The 21476-nt window shown below is 40.5% G+C and overlaps 1 protein-coding gene across 1 annotated transcript in view; it reads left to right on the plus strand.

Annotated features, from left to right (window-relative positions):
- Window positions 1-18851, plus strand: part of LOC127680400 (oogenesin-1-like) — a 63271-nt gene extending 44420 nt beyond the window's left edge. The window contains 6 exon segments of the mRNA XM_052175866.1: window positions 12133-12218; window positions 14678-14690; window positions 16284-16581; window positions 17129-17710; window positions 18294-18598; window positions 18601-18851. Of these exon segments, the coding sequence (XP_052031826.1) occupies window positions 12133-12218; window positions 14678-14690; window positions 16284-16581; window positions 17129-17710; window positions 18294-18598; window positions 18601-18851 (1535 nt within the window).
- Window positions 18852-21476: the final 2625 nt, after the last annotated feature.

A 21476-nucleotide genomic window follows, 5' to 3' on the forward strand; every position in this document is an offset into this window, starting at 1 on the left:
GCAAATAGGTTAAGAGTTCTTTCTGTACTTGCACAGGACCTGAATTGGAGTTCTAGTACCCATAATATGCAGCTATAATGTTTTTAAATCCAGTTCCAGGGAATCTGATGTCCTTTCTTGTTTCTGTGAGTGCTTGCATATACTTGCACACAAACACAGCCATGTACTCATATAAATTATTTTAATAAAGAAAATAAAGTCTTGAATGAATCCTTAAAATGAAGTAAAAAAACTGGGCTGTGAAAATAACACTACTGACTTGCAAAGGAATGAGAGTTCATGCCTTTCTCCCTAGCTGAGCTTGAGATGGAGGAATTCAAATATTTGGGACATCAAATTTGCTCAGAGTTACTATTTCTGAATTGAGGGTCCAAGAGCAAGACCAATGGGCATCAGTAAGATGCTCAACCTAGTGGTAAGCATCTGCTTCTTTATCTTCCAGGGAGTCATCTAGAATAAATCTCTGTGCTCCTGATACTCCAGGGCTGTGCTCCTGATATCCCAGTCCTAGGTTTGTGCTCCCTGCTTCCCCAATATTATGCTCTTACTCCCAGTAAGAGAAGATTGATCCAGCACTTTGTCTCTGAGGAGATGACTTTCTCTGTGGTCCTTGGATATGGATGCATAAATTTGGGGTACTTGAGTGGCACTGAGCTTAGGTTCCAGTCCTGAGGCCTCTGGCGGGAACCCTCAAATCTCTCCACTTCCAGATCCAGATCAGCCTGGGCAGCAACACCACATCTCCAGGTCATGCAAGAGGCAAGATGGGCTTCTGGGCGGCCAGCGGGGAGAAGTCGGTGTGCTTTGGTGAATCCAGCGGGCCCCAGCAGGAGCCTTCAGGTGCCTGCTTTGGGATCAGAACAGCCTGGGCCACAGCACTTGGTCTCCAGGAAGTGCAGGAGACCTGGTGTGCACCCAGAGGCTGTCTGGGAGCTCACAGCACAGCTTGCTCCTGTGGCACAGAGATTAGGTTTCAGTCCTGAGGCCTCTGGCAGGAGCCCTCAGATCTCTCAGCTTCCAGATCCAGATCAGCCTGGGCAGCAACACCACATCTCCAGGTCATACAAGAGGCAAAAGAGGCTTCCGGCAGCCAGCAGGGAGAAGTCGGTGTGCTCCGGTGAATCCAGCGGGCCCCAGCAGGAGCCTTCAGGTGCCAGCTTTGGGATCTGAACAGCCTGGGCAACAGCACCCTGTCTCCAGGCAGTGCAGGAGGTAAGGTGTGCACCAGAGGCCACCTGGGAAGGGGCAGCTTGCACTGGTGAGTCCAGCATTGACAAGACCAACTAACACCAGAGGGAACTAGATGGCAAAAGGCAAACAAAGGAACATCACTAACAGAAATCAAGGCAATATGGCAACATTCGAACCCAATTCTCCTTTACCAGCATGTCCTGGATACCCCATCACACCAGTAAAACACGATTTGGATTTAAAATCACTGGTCATGATGCTGGTACAGGAACACATGAAGGACATACTTAAAGAAATTCAGGAGAAAATGGATCAAAAGTTAGAAGCCCTTGCAAGGGAAACACAAAAATCATTGAAAGAAATCCAGGAGAATACAAAAGCCAATAATGAGGAAACGCAAAAAACACTTAAAGAAATACAGGAGAACTTTGGTCAACAGGCTGAGGTCATGAAAGAGGAAACACAAAAATCTCTTAAAGAATTACAGGAAAGCACAAACAATCAAGTGAAGGAGCTAAGCAAAACCACCCAGGATCTAAAATCAGAAGTAGAAACAACTAAGAAAACTCAAAGGGAGACAAGTTTGGAGATAGAAAGCCTTGGGAAGAAATCAGGGGACAGAGATGCAAATATCAACAACAGAATACAAGAGATAGAAGAAAGATCTCAGATGCTGAAGATACCATAGAAACCATGGACTCAACAGTTAAAGAAAATGCAAAATGCAAAAAGCTTGTAACCCAAAATATCAAGGAAATCCAGGACACAATGAGAAGACCAAACCTAAGGATTATAGGTATAGATGAGAGTAAAGATTTACAACTTAAAGGGCCAGCAAATATCTTCAATAAAATTATGGAAGAAAACTTCCCTAACCTGAAGAGAGAGATGCCCATGACTATACAAGAAGCCTACAGAACTCCAAACAGACTGGACCAGAACAGAAATACTACCCGTCACATAATAATCAAAACACCAAATGTACTAAACAAAGAAAGAATATTAAAGGCAGTAAGAGAAAAAGGCCAAGTAACATATAAAGGAAGACCTATCAGAATCACAGCAGACTTTTCACCTGAGACTATGAAGGCTAGAAGATCCTGGGCAGATCTCATGCAGACTCTAAGAAAACACAAATGCCAGCCAAAACTACTATATCCAGCAAAACTCTCAATCACCATAGATGGAGAAACTAAGATATTCCATGACAAAACCAAGTTTACCCAATATACATCCACAAACCCAGCCCTACAAAGGATAATAGGAGGAAAACACCAATACAAGGAGGGAAACTTCACCCTGGAAAAAGCAAGATAGTAACCTTTCATCAAACCCAAAAGAAGTTAAGCAATCAAATTTAAAAAATAACGTCAAAAATGACAGGAAGTAACAATCACTATTCCTTAATATCTCTTAACATCAATGGACTCAATGCCCCAATAAAAAGAAATAGACTAACAGATGGATACGTAAACAGGACCCTACATTTTGCTACTTACAGGAAACACACCTCAGGGTCAAAGACAAACACTACCTTAGAGTAAAAGGCTGGAAGACAATTTTACAAGCAAATGGTCTCAGGAAACAAGCTGGAGTAGCCATTTTAATATCAGATAAAATTGACTCCTAACATTGCACCTAACACAATAATTGTGGGTGACTTCAACACTGCACTTTCCTCAATGGACCGATCCGGAAAACAGAAACTGAACAGGGACACAATGAAACTAATTGAAGCTTTGGACCAATTAGATTTAACAGATATATATAGAACATTCTATCCTAAAGCAAAAGAATATACCTTTTTCTCAGCACCTCATGGTACCTTCTCCAACATCGACCATATAATTGGTCACAAGACAGATCTCAACAAATATAAGAAGATCAAACTAATCCCATGCCTCCTATCAGATCACTATGGAGTAACAGTGGTCTTCAATAGCAACAAAAACAACAGAAAACCCACATACACGTGGAAATTGAACAATATTCTACTCAATGATACCTTGGTCAAGGAAGAAATAAAGAAAGAAATTAAAGACTTTTTAGAACACAATGAAAATGAAGACACAACATACCCAAATCTATGGGACACAATGAAAGCAGTGCTAAGAGGAAAACTCATAGCCCTGAGTGCCTCCAAAAAGAAATTGGAGAGAGCATACATTACCAGCTTAATGACACACCTGAAAGCCCTGGAACAAAAAGAAGCTATTTCACCCAGGAGGAGTAGAAGGCAGGAAATCATCAAACTCGGGGCCGAAATCAATCAAGTAGAAACAAGGAGAACCATACAAAAATTCAACAAAACCAGGAGATGGTTCTTTGAGAAAATCAACAAGACTAAACAAAGGGCACAGAGTCAGTATCCAAATTAACAAAATTAGAAATGAAAAGGGAGATATTACAACAGAAACTGAGGAAATTCAAAAAATCATCAGATCCTACTACAAAAGCCTGTACTCAACACAACTAGAGAATCTGGAGGAAATGGACAATTTCTTAGACAGATACCAAATACCAAAATTAACTCAGGATCAAATAGATCATCTAAACAGTCCCATAACCCCTAAAGAAATAGAAGGAGGTCATAGATAGCCTTCTGCTATAGATAGGCAGCTATGAACATAGTAGAGCATGTATCCTTATTACATGGTGGGGAATCCTCTGGGTATATGCCCAGGAGTGGTATAGCATGATCTTCTGAAAGTGAGGTGCACAGTTTTTGGAGGAACTGCCAAACTGATTTCCAGAATGGTTGTACCAATTTGCAACCCCACCAGCAGTGGAGGAGTGTTCCTCTTTCTCCACACCCTCTCCAACACCTGCTGTCTCCTCAGTTTTTAATCTTAGCCATTCTGACTGGTGTAAGGTGAAACCTCAGGGTAGTTTTGATTTGCATTTCCTTAATTACTAATGAAGTTGAGCATTTTTTAAGATGCTTCTCCGCCATCCGAAGTTCTTCAGGTGAAAATTCTTTGTTTAACTCTGTACCCCATTTTCTTTTTGTTTTTATTCGACATAATTTTTTATTTACATTGCAAATGATTTCTCCTTTTCTAGCCCCCTACTCCCCGAAAGTCCTGTAAGCCCTTTTCTCTTCCCCTGTCCTCCCACCCACCCCTTCCCACTTCCCCATTCTGGTTTTGCCAAATACTGCTTCACTGAGTCTTTCCAGAACAAGGGGCCACTTCTCCTTTCTTCTTGTACCTCATTTGATGTATGGATTATGTTTTGAGTATTCCAGTTTTCTAGGTTAATATCCACTTATTAGTGAGTGCATACCATGATTCACCTTTTGAGTCTGGGTTACCTCACTTAGTATGATGTTCTCTAGCTCCATCCATTTGCCTAAGAATTTCGTGAATTCATTGTTTCTAATGGCTGAATAGTACTCCATTGTGTAGATATACCACATTTTTTGCATCCACTCTTCTGTTGAGGGATACCTGGGTTCCTTCCAGCATCTGACAATTATAAATAGGGCTGCTATGAACATAGTAGAGCATGTATCCTTATTACATGGTGGGGAATCCTCTGGGTATATGCCCAGGAGTGGTATAGCAGGATCTTCTGGAAGTGAGGTGCCCAGTTTTCAGAGGAACCGCCAGACAGATTTCCAGAGTGGTTGTACCAATTTGCAACCCCACCAGCAGTGGAGGAGTGTTCCTCTTTCTCCACACTCTCTCCAACACCTGCTGTCTCCTGAATTTTTAACCTTAGCCATTCTGACTGGGGTAAGATGAAATCTCAGGGTTGTTTTGATTTGCATTTCCCTAATGACTAATGAAGTTGAGCATTTTTTAAGATGCTTCTCCGCCATCTGAAGTTCTTCAGGTGAGAATTCTTTGTTTAACTCTGTACCCCATTTTTTAATAGGGTTGTTTGGTTTTCTGGAGTCTAACTTCTTGAGTTCTTTATATATATTGGATATTAGCCCTCTATCTGATGTAGGATTGGTGAAGATCTTTTCCCAATTTGTTGGTTGCCGATTTGTCCTCTTGATGGTGTCCTTTGCCTTACAGAAACTTTGTAATTTTATGAGGTCCTATTTGTCAATTCTTGCTCTTAGAGCATACACTATTGGTGTTCTGTTCAGAAACTTTCTCCCTGTGCCCATGTACTCACGGGTCTTCCTCAGTGTGTTTTCTATTAGCTTCAGAGTGTCTGGCTTTATGTGGAGGTCCTTGATCCATTTGGATTTGAGCTTAGTACAAGGAGACAAGGATGGATCAATTCGCATTCTTCTGCATGCTGACCTCCAGTTGAAGCAGCACCATTTGTTGAAAAGATTATCTTTCTTCCATTGGATGTTTTCAGCCTCTTTGTCGAGGATCAAGTGGCCATAGGTGTGTGGGTTCATTTCTGGATCTTCAATCCTGTTCCATTGATCCTCCTGCCTGTCACTGTACCAATACCATGCAGTTTTTCACACTATTGCTCTGTAGTATTGCTTGAGGTCAGGGATACTGATTCCCCCAGTCTTTCTTTTGTTGCTGAGAATAGTTTTAGCTATCCTGGGTTTTTTGTTGTTCCAGATGAATTTGATAATTGCTCTTTCTAACTCTGTGAAGAATTGAGTTGGGATTTTGATGGGTATTGCATTGAATCTGTATGTTGCTTTTGGCAAAATGGCCATTTTACCTATATTGATTCTACCGATCCATGAGCATGGGAGGTTTTCCCATTTTTTGAGGTCTTCTTCCATTTCCTTCTTCAGAGTCTTGAAATTCTTGTCATACAGATCTTTCACGTTTGGTAAGAGTCACCCCAAGATACTTTATACTGTTTGTGGCTATTGTGAAGGGGGTCATTTCCCTAATTTCTTTCTCAGCCTGCTTACCCTTTGAGTATAGGAAGGCCACTGATTTGCTTGTGTTTGTCCGGGCCGGCGCGCGAGACATAGCAGGGGTCTCAGACGGTCATGCCCTGGACTGCCCCCAGGCCCTGGGCTGTTCGGTGGGCCATCTGTGTGGCGAGCCGACCAGGAGATTGTTTGCCCGGGCCGCCACCATTCTGCCTACGGGAAGCCAGAGAGACCTAGCAGGGAAAACCAAACAGGCTAACAGGCATAGCCCGAGGAGAACATAGCAGGGGTCTCAGACGGTCAGGCCCTGGACTGGCCCCAGGCCCTGGGATGCTCGGTGGGCCATCTGTGTGCCAACCCTGCCAGGAGGTTGTTAGCCCAGCAGACTCTCCCAGCACTCTCAGGAAGCACGCACAGGCCACTATCCTAGCCACCTGACAGATCCAATTAACACTCACAGCTGAGGGGAACTTTGCTCGGGCATTGGCCTGCCAGGCTTTTGCCTAGACTCAGGGCCTGAGCAGCTAGGCTAGCCTTGTGTGCACCAACCCGGTTGGGAGTTCCGCTGCCCAGCAGAGTGATCAACACGCAGAAATGGTCCCTGCAGCATACAGCCTTAGCACTCTCTGAAGGAGCAAACAGGAACCATCTGGTTCACAGACACAGTCTGGGGCAAAGAACACTAGGGCTGCAAGGGTACCCAAGAAGAGGACAATCAGTAATCTGTAACAGGGGAAACCCTGCCATCCAGTGTTGCAGAAATAGCCCTAGAGCCTCTCAGGAGGCTGAAACACCAGCCAGAGACAAGACCAATTAGCTCTAGAGAACAAGATGGCAAAGGGCAAACGCAGGAACGCTACTAACAGAAATCTATGCAGTATGGCAGCATCTGAACCAAACTCTCCAACATCAGCAAGTCTTGGTTATGCCAACACACCAGAGAAACAAGATTTGGATTTAAAATCACTGTTCATGATGCTGCTAGAAGAACACAAAAAGGACATGAATGAATCTCTTAAAGAAATACAGGGGAACATGAATAAGCTAGAAACCCGTACAATGGAAACACAAAAATCACTTAAAGAAATGCAGGAGAATAAGGCCCAAGAGATAGAAGCCAATAAAGAAGAAAGGCAAAAAACAAACAAACAAAAAAAAACCCAAAACAAAAAAAACTTAAAGAAATGCAGGAGAACTTGAGTGAACAGGCAAAAGTCATGAAAGAGGAAACACAAAAATCTCTTAAAGAATTACAGGAAAACACAAACAAACAAATGATGGAACTGAGCAAAACCATCCTGGATCTAAAAACAGAAGTAGAAACAACTAAGAAATCACAAAGGGAGACAACTTTGGAGATAGAAAACCTTGAGAAGAAATCAGGGGCCATAGATGCAAATATAAACAACAGAATACAAGAGATGGAAGAAAGAATCTCAGATGCTGAAGATACCATAGAAACCATTGACTCAACTGTCAAAGAAAATGCAAAATGCAAAAAGCTTGTATCCCAGAACATCCAGGAAATCCAGGATACAATGAGAAGACCAAACCTAAGGATTATAGGTATAGATGAGAGTGAAGATTTACAACTTAAAGGGCCAGCAAATATCTTCAACAAAATTATGGAAGAAAACTTTCCTAACCTAAAGAGGGAGATGCTTATGAATATACAAGAAGCCTACAGAACTCCAAACAGGCTGGACCTGAGCAGAAATACCTCCCGTCACATAATAATCAAAACCCCAAATGCACTAAACAAAGAAAGAATATTAAAGGCAGTAAGAGAGAAAGGCCAAGTAACATATAAAGGAAGACGTATCAGAATGACACCAGGCTTCTCACCAGAGACCATGAAAGCTAGAAGATCCTGGGCAGATCTCATGCAGACTCTAAGAGAAAACAAATGTCAGCCAAGACTACTATACCCAGCAAAACTCTCATTCACCATAGATGGAGAAACCAAGATATTCCATGACAAAACCAAATTTACACAATATCTTTCCACAAACCCAGCTCTGCAACGAATAATAGAAGGAAAACTCCAATACAAGGAGGGAAACTACACCCTGGAAAAAGCAAGATAGTTACCTTCCTTCATCCAACCCAAAAGAAGATAACCACTCAAATATAAAAATAACATCAAAAATGACAGGAAGTAATAATCACTATTCCTTAATATCTCTTAACATCAATGGTCTCAATTCCCCAATAAAAAGACATAGACTAACAGACTGGATAAGGAAACAGGACTCTACAATTTGCTGTATACAGGAGACACACCTCGGTGTCAAAGATAAAAACTACCTTAGAGTAAAAGACTGGAAGACAATCTTACAAGCCAATGGTCACAGGAAACGAGCAGGAGTAGCCATTCTAATATCATATAAAATTGACTTTCAACCTCATCAAAAGAGACACAGAAGGACACTTCTTGCTGGTCAAAGGAAAAATTCACCAAGAAGAACTTTCAATTCTGAACATCTATGCGCCAAATGCAAGGGCACCCTCATTCATAAAAGAAACTTTACTAAAGCTCAAAGCACACATTGTACCTAACACAGTAATTGTGGGGGACTTCAACACTCCACTCTCCTCAATAGACCGATCGGGAAAACAGAAACTAAACAGGGACACAGTAAAAATAATTGAAGATTTGGACCAATTGGATTTGACTGATATGTATAGAACATTTCACCCTAAAGCAAAAGAATATACCTTTTTCTCAGCACCTCATGGTACCTTCTCCAAAATCGACCATATAATTAGACACAAGGAAGACCTCAACAAATATAAGATGATCGAACTAATCCCATGCCTCCTATCAGATCACTATGGTGTAAGAGTGATTTTCAATAGCAACAAAAACAACAGAAAGCCCACATACACATGGAGGCTGAATAATACTCTACTCAATGATACCTTGACCAAAGAAGAAATAAAGAAAGAAATCAGAGACTTTTTAGAATTTAATGAAAATGAAAGCACAACATACCCAAATCTTTGGGACACAATGAAAGCAGTGGTAAGAGGAAAACTCATAGCCCTAAGTGCCTCCAAAAAGAAAATGGAGAGAGCATACACTAGCAGCTTAACAACACACCTGAAAGTCCTGGAACAAAAAGAAGCCAATTCACCCAGGAGGAGTAGAAGACAGGAAATCATCAAACTCAGGGCTGAAATCAATCAAGTGGAAACAAAGAGAACCGTACAAAGAATCAACGAATCCAGGAGCTGGTTCTTTGAGAAAATCAACAAGATAGATAAACCCTTAGCCAGACTGACCAAAGGGCACAGAGAAAGTATCCAAATTAACAAACTTAGAAATGAAAAGGGAGATATAACAACGGAAACTGAGGAAATCAAAAAAGTCATTGGATCCTACTACAAGAGTCTATACTCAACACAACTGGAGAATCTGGAGGAACAATGGACAATTTCCTTGACAGATACCAAATACCAAAATTAAATCAGGACCACATAGATCATCTAAACGTCCCATAACACCTAAAGAAATAGAAGGAGTCATAGAAAGTCTTCCAACCAAAAAAAGCACAGGAAGAGATGGTTTCAGTGCAGAATTCTATCAGACCTTCAAAGAAGACTTAACACCAATACTCTTCAAACTATTCCACAAAATAGAAACAGAAGGAACACTACCCAATTCCTTCTATGAAGCCACAATTACGCTGATATCAAAACCACACAAAGATCCAACAAAGAAAGAGAACTTCAGACCAATTTCCCTTATGAACATCGATGCAAAAATACTCAATAAAAATCTTGCCAACCAAATCCAAGAACACATCAAAACGATCATCCACCCTGATCAAGTAGGCTTTATCCCGGGAATGCAGGGTTGGTTCAATATACAGAAATCCATCAATGCAATCCACTACATAAACAAACTCAAAGAAAAAAAAAAACACATGGTCATTTCATTGGATGCTGAAAAAGCATTTGACAAAATTCAGCATTCTTTCATGCTTAAAGTCTTGGAGAGAACAGGAATTCAAGGCCCATACCTAAACATAGTAAAAGCAATATACAGCAAACCAGTAGCCAGCATCAAACTAAATGGAGAGAAACTTGAAGCAATCCTACTAAAATCAGGAACTAGACAGGGCTTCCCCCTTTCTCCTTATCTTTTCAATATTGTACTTGAGGTATTAGCTCGGGCAATTCGACAACATAAGGAGGTCAAAGGGTTACAAATTGGAAAGGAAGAATTCAAACTATCATTATTTGCAGATGACATGATAGTCTACCTAAGTGACCCAAAAACCTCCACTAGAGAACTCCTACAGCTGATAAACAACTTCAGCAAAGTGGCAGGTTATAAAATCAACACAAGCAAATCAGAGATAGATGTTTTTATCTAGGCATTTGTCAGGTTATGCTTAAAAGCAGTGTCTCTTCCCAAAGTATAGACTGAGTTCTCTAAAGAGTCAAATAAGATGAAGATAGTATTTACCTGCAGGGATGCTATTTCATCTTTAATATATCCTGGAATTCAGGAAAATGCAGGGAGTCTTCTATAGAATGCCTTCACACAAGTCATCATTGCAATCTCAAGTGGGTAGAGTACAGCTCCAGAATCAACTGCAGGAGCTTAGTGGTGTGGTAGGGGAACTCCTTCAGAATGAGCATATAAATGCTTTTTCCAAAGAAATTAACCCTGAGTGTGGGCACAGCATTGTGTATCTTTAACTCAAGCCCTCCAGAGGTAGAGGAAAGTAGATCCTGACAAAAACAATAAGCCCAAAATTTACCTTGCATTAGAGATGAAACCTGCAATGCATTTGCAGGTGTTAGAAATAAGTTTTCAGTCACAAAGAAAGAGACCATCACATTATGTGCAGTGCATGGACACATAACCTTTACTCTCTTAAGAGGTCACATTAGGGAGATGAATCACAGGAAGACAGAAAGTGGGTTTGAAGTTTATTACAACTTACTCAGTGACCTTTGGTATGAGCTGGGATTAGAACTCACAGTCATGTTTTATTGTCTAGTTGGAAAAGAATTGACACATGGCTTTGGTTGGGGGGCAGGGAATCCCTGCTCCTTGCTATTAAATTCCTGAAACAGGCCTTTTGTATGAACAAAGGTTCTCTCTCTCTCTCTCTCTCTCTCTCTCTCTCTCTCTCTCTCTCTCTCTCTCTCTCTCTTCTCTCTCTCTCTCATCTCTCACTTGTGCAAAATGTTTGCAAGTTACCACAGATAAACAAATTAAATTTCTTGTCTTAGAAACAAACTTCATGCATTCCATGAAAGTTTGATTATTTCTTTTGTTGTTTTGTTTTAAGACAGCACCCATCTGATATCTCACCCCTGCCTTTAATTTAAGCACTGCAGTTGTGATGGGGAGAGACAGACAGAGAAAAACAGGCAGAGAGATAGACAGGCAGAGAGAGACAGCGAGAGAGAGGAAGAGGTCTGGAACCACAGTCCTGAAGATTGTACCAGATACACTGCAGACTTTCTCTAACACCCTTCTCTTGTGGGAAACTGAGGGCAGCTTTTTTTCTGGTAGCCACCTTTCTTTATTTTGGTTTGGATGTACATGAGATTAGAAGACATTATGTCCATTAGCTGGACCCTCCTCAAGCTTACTCTGTAGCTAAAGCTGACTTTAAACTCATTTGGCTGGCATCCTCCCACCTCAGCCTTCTCAAACTGCCACAGCTGATGATGAACAGAGCACCCAAGATCAGCCTTGAACTCCAGAGACTGCAATCAGACTAGGGGCTCCTAGGCAGATAGGGCAAGGGAATTAAAGTCCATAGCCACAATGCTACATCTACTCCAACAAGGCCATACTCCCGGCATTGCCACTCCCTAGGTCATGCACATACAAACCATCACAGTCTTGAACTCAGAGATCCCCCTAACTCTGCTTTACAAGTGATTTGAGCAAAGGCATCAGGCACAATCTTCAATAAATAAATTCTTGACTATGGATCTGGTCTAAGATTCCTCCTGTGTACAGATCCAATTTAGCAACACTGTTCAAATCTGAACATGAGCAGGTAGGTGGAGACTTAATTATTGAATCAGAAGCTGCCTTTGACTGGGAGGGTGTGGCTACAAAGGGAGGGTTCAGCTGAAACATATACAATAAGTCAAAGCAGGCAGAGAAACTCTCAGTCTCTTGCAATTTGGAGTCACAGCCTTCCCCTGCCTGAATATGGTGTTTTGTTACCAGTGTCCAGATCAAGTAAGTCCTTTTGCTCCATAAGGATACCTCATCCCATGCAAGCTAGTCTAGCCTTGTTATCAATTGAAATTTTGGTTGTATACACTATTACATGTTGTTTCTTCTTTTTTTGAGATGAGTTCTTCTAGATAACATTGCCTGGCCTGCAATCTCGGTATTCTGTACTTTTTGGCTAATATCCACTTACCAGTTAGTATATACCATACATGTTATGAAACAGGATGTTATTTTTCTAGTTCCATCCATTTATGTGCAAAATTCATGATGTCCTGGTTTTGAATAGGTGAATAGTATTCCATTGTGTAAATGAATCACGTTTTCTGTATCCATTCTTGGGTTGAGGGCTATCTGGGCTGTTTCCAGCTTCTGGTTATTACAAATTAGGCAGCTTTGAACATAGTGGAGCATCTGTCTTGTCGTATGGAGGGGCATTTTTCGAATATATGCCCAAGAGTGGTATAGCTTGCTCATCAGGTAGAACTGTTTTCAATTTTCTGAGGAACCACCACATTCATTTCCAGAGTGGTTGCACCAGTTTGCAATCTCACAGCAATGGAAGAGTATTTTCTTTCTCCGTATCCTCACCATCATGAGCAGTCACCTGAGTTTTTGATCTTTACCTTTCTGACAGTTGTTAGATAGGATCTCAAGGTCATCTTGATTTGCATTTACCTGATGACCAAGGACTTTTGAGTATTTCTTTAAGTGCTTTTTGGCCATTCAATATTTTACTCTGGTTGAATTAGGGAAAGTTTTGAAGAAGCTGAAGAGAAGAGGAGGTTGACCCCATATGAACACCACTAGTCTTAACTAACCTGGGCAACTGGGTGCTCCCAGAGACTGAATTACCCAACCAGGCAGCATATACAGGCTGGTCCAAACCCCAGGCACTTTAGTACAGCAGAGGACTGCCTGGTCTAGCTTCAGTGAGAGAAGAAGTGCCTAATCCTATAGAGACTTGAAGCCCTACAGAAGGGGACCACCCTCTTGAAGGCAAGGGGTAGGTAGAATTTAATGAAAAACTGTAGGAGGGGGAAATGGTTCAAATGTAAATATACAAAAAGATCTAAACCTCACAGGGATTCTCCTACTTAGATCACCTGAGGGCTGCTTAAGTAGAATTATCCAAGTGTGTTCTCCATTACATCCAATTATTATTAATTGGTCATTGTGATTTCTGCAGGATATTTTGCTTTATATTGATTTGTTTTTCATTTGAGACAGCCTCAACAAAAAATGTCAGGGTGAGCCTGAATTCAAAGATTCAGCACTGGTATGACAGATATGAGTCCCTTTACTACTGATCTTTATGTCACTTTTAAACTGGAATTGTTTGCTGTGCTTTTAATCCCAGCAATAGGAAGGCAGAGGAAAGCTGGAAGTGTAAAATGCTAGTTATTATATGTGTCTTTAAAAATGGCAAAATAAGGGGCTGGAGAGTTGGCTCAGAACACTGAGTGTCCTTCCAGAGAGTTTAATTCCCAATAACTACATGGTAGCTCACAATCATCTGTAATGGGATCTGATGCCTTCTTTAAGTGTCCGTGAAGGCAGGGACTGTGTACTCATATTCATTAAATAAAAAGATACATGACTAAGTAAATAAGGCAAAACAAGCAACTAAAAAATGCTTAAAAAAAAAAACAAATGGTACTTGTATCTCTTCACTGATACATAGTCTCTTATTTTCATGGAACTCAGCATATTCTCAAACTTCGAAGAAGAAACCAGCATGTGTGTGTGTGTGTGTGTGTGTGTGTGTGTGTGTGTGTATGTGTGTGTGTGTGTGTGTGTGTTTAATATACCTTATATCTCAATCACAGTCTTCTTTACTCCTCTCCTCCCATACACTCCCTTGAATACAATAGAAAGGCAGAGGTTAGATGGTGTCTTAAGTTTGATGCCAGCCAAATTTATTTTTTCTATTGAATTAATCTTTATTTACATTTCAAATGCTAAAACCTTTCCTGCTTTCCCTCCTCCGCAAAAACCTCCAACCCTCCTCACTCCCCCTTTCTCCAAATACATGCTGCCTATTGACTCACTCCCACTCCCCCATCCCCTGCTCAATTTCCCTTTGTTGAGGCATCTATTGAGCCTTCACATTGCTAAGGACAACTCCTCCCACTGATCCCCAACAAGGCATTCCTCTGCCACATTTTTGGCTGAAACCATATGTACCCCTTGGTTGATTGTTTAGTCCCTGGTAGACCTGGGTCATCCGGGTGGCCAACATCCTTGTTTTTCCCATGGGGTTGTAAATCCCTTCAGCTCCTTTGGACCATCCTCCAACTCCTCCATTGGGGACCCCACAGTCAGTCCAATAGTTGGTTGCCAGCATCTGCCTCTGTATGTGTAAGTCTCTGGCTGGGCCCATCTGGAGACAACCATGACTTGCTCATTTTGGTATGTACTTCTTTTCATCCATAACAGTGTCAGGGTTTGGTAACTGTTTATAGGATGAATCCCTAGGTAGAATCCAGATGTTCTTCAACAGAGAGATGGATACAGAAACTGGTATATATACACAGTAGAGTACTATTCAGCTATTAAAAACAAAGAATTCATGAAATTCTTAGGCAAATAGATGGAACTAGAAAGTATCATCCTGAACAAGGTAATCCAATTACAAAAGAATACACATGGTCTATTCACTCACTGATAAGTGGATGTTATCCCAAAAGCTCAACGTAAACAAATTACAATCCACAGACCACAGGAAGCTCAAGAAGAAGGAGGAAAGAAGTGGGAGTGCTTGGGTTCCTCTGAGAAAATGAACCAAATACCCACAGGAGCAATAAAGGAGACAAAGCATGGAGCAGAGACTGACTAAAGGCCAGCCAGTCAAATTCATATAGCAATTTTCAAAACAGTCATGGATAAGACCATATCTCAAAGAAGTAAAACATAAAACAATAAACAAACAAACAAATAAGGTATTCCCATGTGCTGATTGATACATGGTATAATCTTTTTACAGAACCCAGGATGTGTTCAAAATTTCAGAAATTTGCCTGATTCTTTTTAAGTGTTTTAAAGATATTTAAAGATATTAAAATTTGAATATCCCTTGAAATTAAATTTTCCATTCCTTTTTCTTACTTGTTTTGGTATTCCATTGGTTGTTTCAGGTCTCAGGCTAACTGTTCTGGTGCTAAAGTTGTATCAAAGTATGACATTGAGCTAGTGAGACTCCTGTATTTACCATGTAAATTATAATCTCCATCTCATAGTGTCTACTTTCTGCATGGTTTGTAAAGAGTTACAGACTGTGTCAATGACTACTGAAGGTTTACTGACTTTAGTGTTTTTTCCTACTCTCTTTAGCTCCGTAGCTTGCAGAAGTCAAGCTTGGAGCCTTTTCGACTCCCTCTCCAAAAGGCCAGTATGGGTGATAATCAAAGATTAATGTCAATAATTAGTGAGAGGACTTTCAAATATGTTGTGAATTTTTTCATGAAGTGTACCTGAATAGAGATTGTGGAAGATGGGAAACTGTTTTCCTTTGCTTTCTTTGAAGGCCTGGAAAGGGAAGCACAGTCTATTGATCATTAAACAACTGCCTGAGCCTTCAGAGTTCCTGGTGATCCCTTCCCAGTGGGATGTATTCACCCTTGCTGCAATTAGATGTGGCCTTTGGGAACCAGGACACTTTGGAGATGCTTCACAATGCCAGAGAGAATTATGGCAGTAAAATCCACACAGGCCAGACCAGGCAGTTCTTGATAAGGTATGCTATGGTGGCACAGGCTGAGCATTGGTGGAACACATATGTAATCTCAGTCATATGGAGGCACGGGCTGGCAAATCTCATTGAGGTTGAGACCAGTGTGGTCTATAAAGCAACTTTCAGGACAGCCAACAATACAGGTAGCTCTATAAAGACCCTATCTCTGAAAACCAAGAAAAAAAAAACTGAGGGTGCTCAAATAGCTTAACTCATGCTCATCAGTAGTGATCTAATCCTCACACTTCATTGTGTGGGCAGAAATGCTTCCCAAGATTCTTGTCATTAATGGTATACTTTTTACCTGCATTCCTAGAATCTATCTTCTTCATCTTCAGAAGAAGACACAGTGAATATTTACTCCCCACCCACCCTCCAGAAGCTGTCAATTCAGAGACTACTGAAGGATGAGACATTGGCCATTTCTGTTCTCAAGTACCTGTCTGATGTGCTATTCCAACTAATGTTTGAGGAAGCCTTCACTGATGGACATACAAAGATCTTAAAGGCCATAATACCTCTGTGGCCCTTCCCATATCTTTTTTTAGGAACGTTGATAAATAAATGCAACCTGGAGACTTTGAAGGCTATGCTTGAGGGATTAGATATACTGCTTGCACAAAAGGATACTTCCAGGTAGGCAAGATCAACTGGGGTTGGAGGAAGGTTCTCTGAGGGCTGAGAATGAGCAATTTAGGGTCAGAATATTTGGCCAACCATGAATTAGAGGCTTCTGGTCTTCAATTTTTTTCTTCACCCCAAATTCATGTCTGCTTTTCCCTGGGTGTAGAGGATTAGAGGGATGTAGAAGCTTTACCTTAGTCTCAGCTATCTCTGCAAAGAATTGCTAATGTCGAAGACAAAAAAGTAGACATACCTAGTGAGGAATGGGTCTTTCTTTCATTCCTCAAAGGTACAAGTGGAATGAGGTTAGGAATAATGAGCCTGGAATGAAGGGGAAGTAAGACACAGCTAAAAATGCTTGTCTTGCAAAAAAAAAAAAAAAAAAAGGTTAGCATTTACTGAGTATGTGACACTTAGGATTTAATTCTAGGCACAGGAAAAGACAAAGTTTTGGAAGAAAGACCTGATGCATGAGATGTGAAGAGAATCCATGTGTAGTGTGTATGATGTGTTTTTCTCTTTTATCTTCTAAGAATCACATTCTTTTCTCCCACAATAGGTGCAAACTCAGAGTGCTCAATTTGACTGATAAAAAATATGGCTTGTTGGAGATATTGGATGGATCCCATGAAGGTGAAGGCTTTTCAGAGTTCATGACACAGAATCAGCCAATGAAGAAGTGTCTTGACTGTGAAGTGGAGAAAGAATTGAAAGTGACGAGTGAAGTCCATCTCATGGAGGGCAGACTTGATGAATCTACCACATACTTGTTTCAGTGGGTTCAGCAGAGAAAAGATTCCATTCATCTGTGCTGTAGAAAGCTGAAGATTCATGGCTTAACCCAAGCCACATTCCTAGAAATCTTCAAAATTGTACATGCAGGCTGTATACAGACACTTGTCCTAAGTAATATCTGTGTAGAAGACTTGGCTTTTCTTATTTCCCACTTGAGACAGATGAACAGTCTTTCCACACTCATTCTAGACCACATCACAGGCACCTTCTTCATGGGTGATTCGAAAAAGCTTCATGAGGAGAAAATATTCAGATTGGTTTCTCAACATCCCATATTCCACTGTCTCAAGAAACTCTATGTAAATGATTTCTCCTGTGTAAAAGGCAACCTTAAAGAATACCTCAGGTAAGCAAGGACTGAGAGGGTCCACTAGACCAGAGAAAACATATCTCTAATATTATTTTTGTTTTTGAAACAAGGGAGTCCTTGATGATCTGGCCACTATAAACCTAACACTATTAGAAACACAGCACATATGAGCAGACATGCTCTATGCTAAAATATTTATGCCTATGCATAAATATGGTTTTTATTGCTAATGTGTGAAAGGTTTTGAGTCCAGAAAGAGATTGAGTAGATCAGAAATATGCAGCCCTGGGTTTCAAGGGAAGACAGGATCATGGATTTTGGAGGAGCATAACTAGTAGTTGTTATATTTTGCTTGAGACAGGTAGTCATTCCTACCTGTACCGTTTTGGCCTGATATATCCATTGCTGTGGTCTCCAACAATGCCCTGAATTGTGCCTATGGTGATATGTACAGACCTCAGACTAAAATTGTTTGAGTTGTGTCAGTAGACAACAGAAGGCTGTGTTACAGAGTTGACTTCAATATATAGTCAGAATGAGTTTGAGAGAAGTATCATCTGCTTAGCTGCCAATCATATCTTCACCGTTGTCAAAAAACAATCATTTGTTCTCTACTCAGGTGCCTGAAGAAGCCTTTGAAGACACTTTGCATCACTAGCTGTGAACTCTCACAGTCAGACTTGGATTACCTGCCCTATTGTCTGAATATTTTTGAGCTCAATCACCTGCATCTTAGTGATAGATGTTTACGTGATTTATTCCTTGTACCTCTTGGGTTTCTCCTTGAGAGAGTTAGAGAAACTCTGCAAACCCTAAATTTGGGGTCATGTTGTTTAGCAGACTCTCATTTCAGTGTCCTGTTGCCTGCCTTAAGCCAATGTTCTCATCTCAGAATGGTTGATTTCTATAATAATAATATCTGTCTATCCTGAAACAAGTTCTACACCACACAGCCCAGTTGAGTCAGCTGACCTTTGAGTGGTACCCTGCCCCTTTGGAGTGCTATGACGAGAGTGGTATAATACTATCACATAGACTCAAATATTTTTGTCCTGAGCTCCTGGATATACTCAGGGCCAAAAGACAACTCAAGAAGGTCACCTTTGAAACAACCCAAGGCTCTAAGTGTGGTCGGTGCTACATTTATGATCATGAGAACCAATTCTCTTTTAAGTAGAGATACCATAAGGTTGATTGTGAAACAGAGAAATGGAAGCTTAGTATTGGGTATTGATGAACTCCTAAGTGAATGTACACTGCTGAATGAAGCATGGGAATATCAATCCCCTAAAGGTCTGAGATACATTGGAAAGCCAAGATCTCTCTCTGAGCTAATGAATGGATGTTCATTAACATCCATCATTATGGATCAAGCACTCTCTTCTCTAGGATTATTGTAGTTTGAGAGTGTTACAATAGAGGTACCGTTTTATGAGATTGACCTCCACACACACAATGTTGACTGCATTCAAGAAATGTTTTGACTTTCTGGGTTACTGGTATGTCCCAATCAGAGGACAGGACCTAATATTTTCCAGCATTTCTATACCTGTGTCTGTTTTCTTCATTCCACATCACCATAATTATATCAATGTTAGATTTGTGAAGTTCATTTCATCCCAGGAACAGGTGCCATTAATGGGAACAAAAGAACATGATTCCCCATTGAGCTCAATGTTTGAGAAAGAAATTAATAAGTAGTACATTCAGTTCACAGTGACAGAATGAGACGTGGAGAAACCTGAGACGAGGGGACAGGATTCTTTGGCAGTTAATAAAGCAAGGACCAAGTGAATACCAAGGCATGCACATTTCAAGAACTTAAATTTCAAGAATTTATCCTTTGCTGGAAGATAATATTTGCAGCACACAAATACTCAGAGCTATGATATCAAAACAAGAATGACATGAAGTGACCGTAAGCCATTTATTTATTCAGACTTACAGAACAGTCTCTATGTTGGCTAACAAGAACTTCAGAGAAATTATCCTAACACCATCACCTGGTTCCCTCTGACAATTACTCACAGGGGACTCCCAACATTCATGTGCAGTGCAGCTTAAGATATTGAGGTGACTCACAGTAGGTTGCAGAGAAGAGGATGTTCTCTATGGAAATTATGACAGTATGCTCTTCAATTCTTATCTTTGACATCATTATTGGCCCCTATGTCTACATCTATGGATCTCTGTCTCACTGGCTTGTTATGGGTCTTATCTTCTTATCTAGAGGCTATGGAGTGCTGAGAATAAATATGTACACCTCCATTTCAGGCTGCTTTCTTTTTAAAAAATGTACCACTATGTTCTTCACGAGATTCTGTGACTATCCCAAGACAATTTTAAACTATGAGGTTTTTGGAAGGATGCTTATAGAGAACAGAAGATATATCTGGCTGGAAGCCAGGAATGGATCATTATGTAAAGATCCTCAGAGTCAGCCCAAGACACCCTAAAACCAAGTGCTTAGCAGAAAAGAGATCTATGTGCCTCAGAGGGACAAGGGCAAGTGATATGAGACAAGACAGGTGTCAGAAGACAAAGGTGAAGGGAAAGGGAGCAAGGGAGAGAGTAAAGGACTGTTTGTCTTTAGGTGCAAAGGACTCCCTCGGGATAGAGAATAATACCTAGCCTATAGGCAGAAGATATGTTATAAAACTAAAAGGGCAAGCCCCATGTGAAGCCCCTTGAGGTATTTAATTCAGCTTGATAATTAAATAAACCAAAAGGAGATTTTCACTGCTGGACTTTAATGATGGGCCTTGATAGTATACCTCAATGGGAGGAAAGGTCCATATAAAGGCAAGGACTTGGGGACTACTTTTGAAGTGTAATCTAATTGCTTTCAACAAGGCACAGAGATTGGGGACAAGGACAGAGGCTGCCAGGGCCATGTTTGTCATTGTCAGGCTGGCTACAGTCCTATCATTGAAGCAGGAGAATTGGTGAAACTTAAAAGTTCCAAATTAATCTGCAGATCTAGACCATGTATTAACAAAACAAAACAAAACAAACAAAAACAAACCAAAGACTCCATCTTCCTCCACACCAATGTTTATAAATAACCCCTCACCCAGTTTACTAATATGTGACTAAATAATAAAATAAGACTCAGCAGTTGGGAATGATTCACTGAATGGGCTCTGGATTCTTAGCATAGCATGAAGTTTTTGATTTTCACAAAATTAACTCCAACAATGGAGATAATGAAAATAATCCAGGCAACATCAGTTTGGGAAAAAAGCAACCAATGGATGCAAGCCTCAACCTTTTGAGTAGCTAACATAGCAGATGTTTGACAGAGCTCCCAACTTAGGTATTATATATTTCAGAACTTATTTCATAGTTGTAACAAGGTGTTTCTACAAGGTTCTCTGAAGATTTTTTTCACTTTTGATGTAGATGTCCCTAATATCAAACATAAAATAATATACAGTTGTTTTACACTCAAAATTATGTTGGACACAGGCAAATAAAACTCAGTCAGCGGGTAGATGCTAACTTATCATTGTACTAGGAAGAAGCTGAGGTACAAGGATTCTGGGAGATGTAGTTTCAAATAAATAAAAGCCTTAGAAAGGTACTGTGTCTCAAAGATACATCTAAGACTAAGTAAAGAAGTAGCAACTAAATAAATGAAAGAAAACAGTGTTGGGCAAGGATTTAATCACTAGGCTCTTAAAGTTCAACAAAGTCTCAGGTGTTTTGTTTTTCATAGAACATCATCCATCTATACAGTAAACAAAATATATTTATTATTTGGCATGACTCAGATATCCAGTAAGCTGGCAGTTTTTAGTTT

The sequence above is a fragment of the Apodemus sylvaticus genome, chromosome 3 (genome assembly GCF_947179515.1).
Source record: "Apodemus sylvaticus chromosome 3, mApoSyl1.1, whole genome shotgun sequence".
In the NCBI taxonomy this organism is placed as follows: Eukaryota; Metazoa; Chordata; class Mammalia; order Rodentia; family Muridae; genus Apodemus; species Apodemus sylvaticus.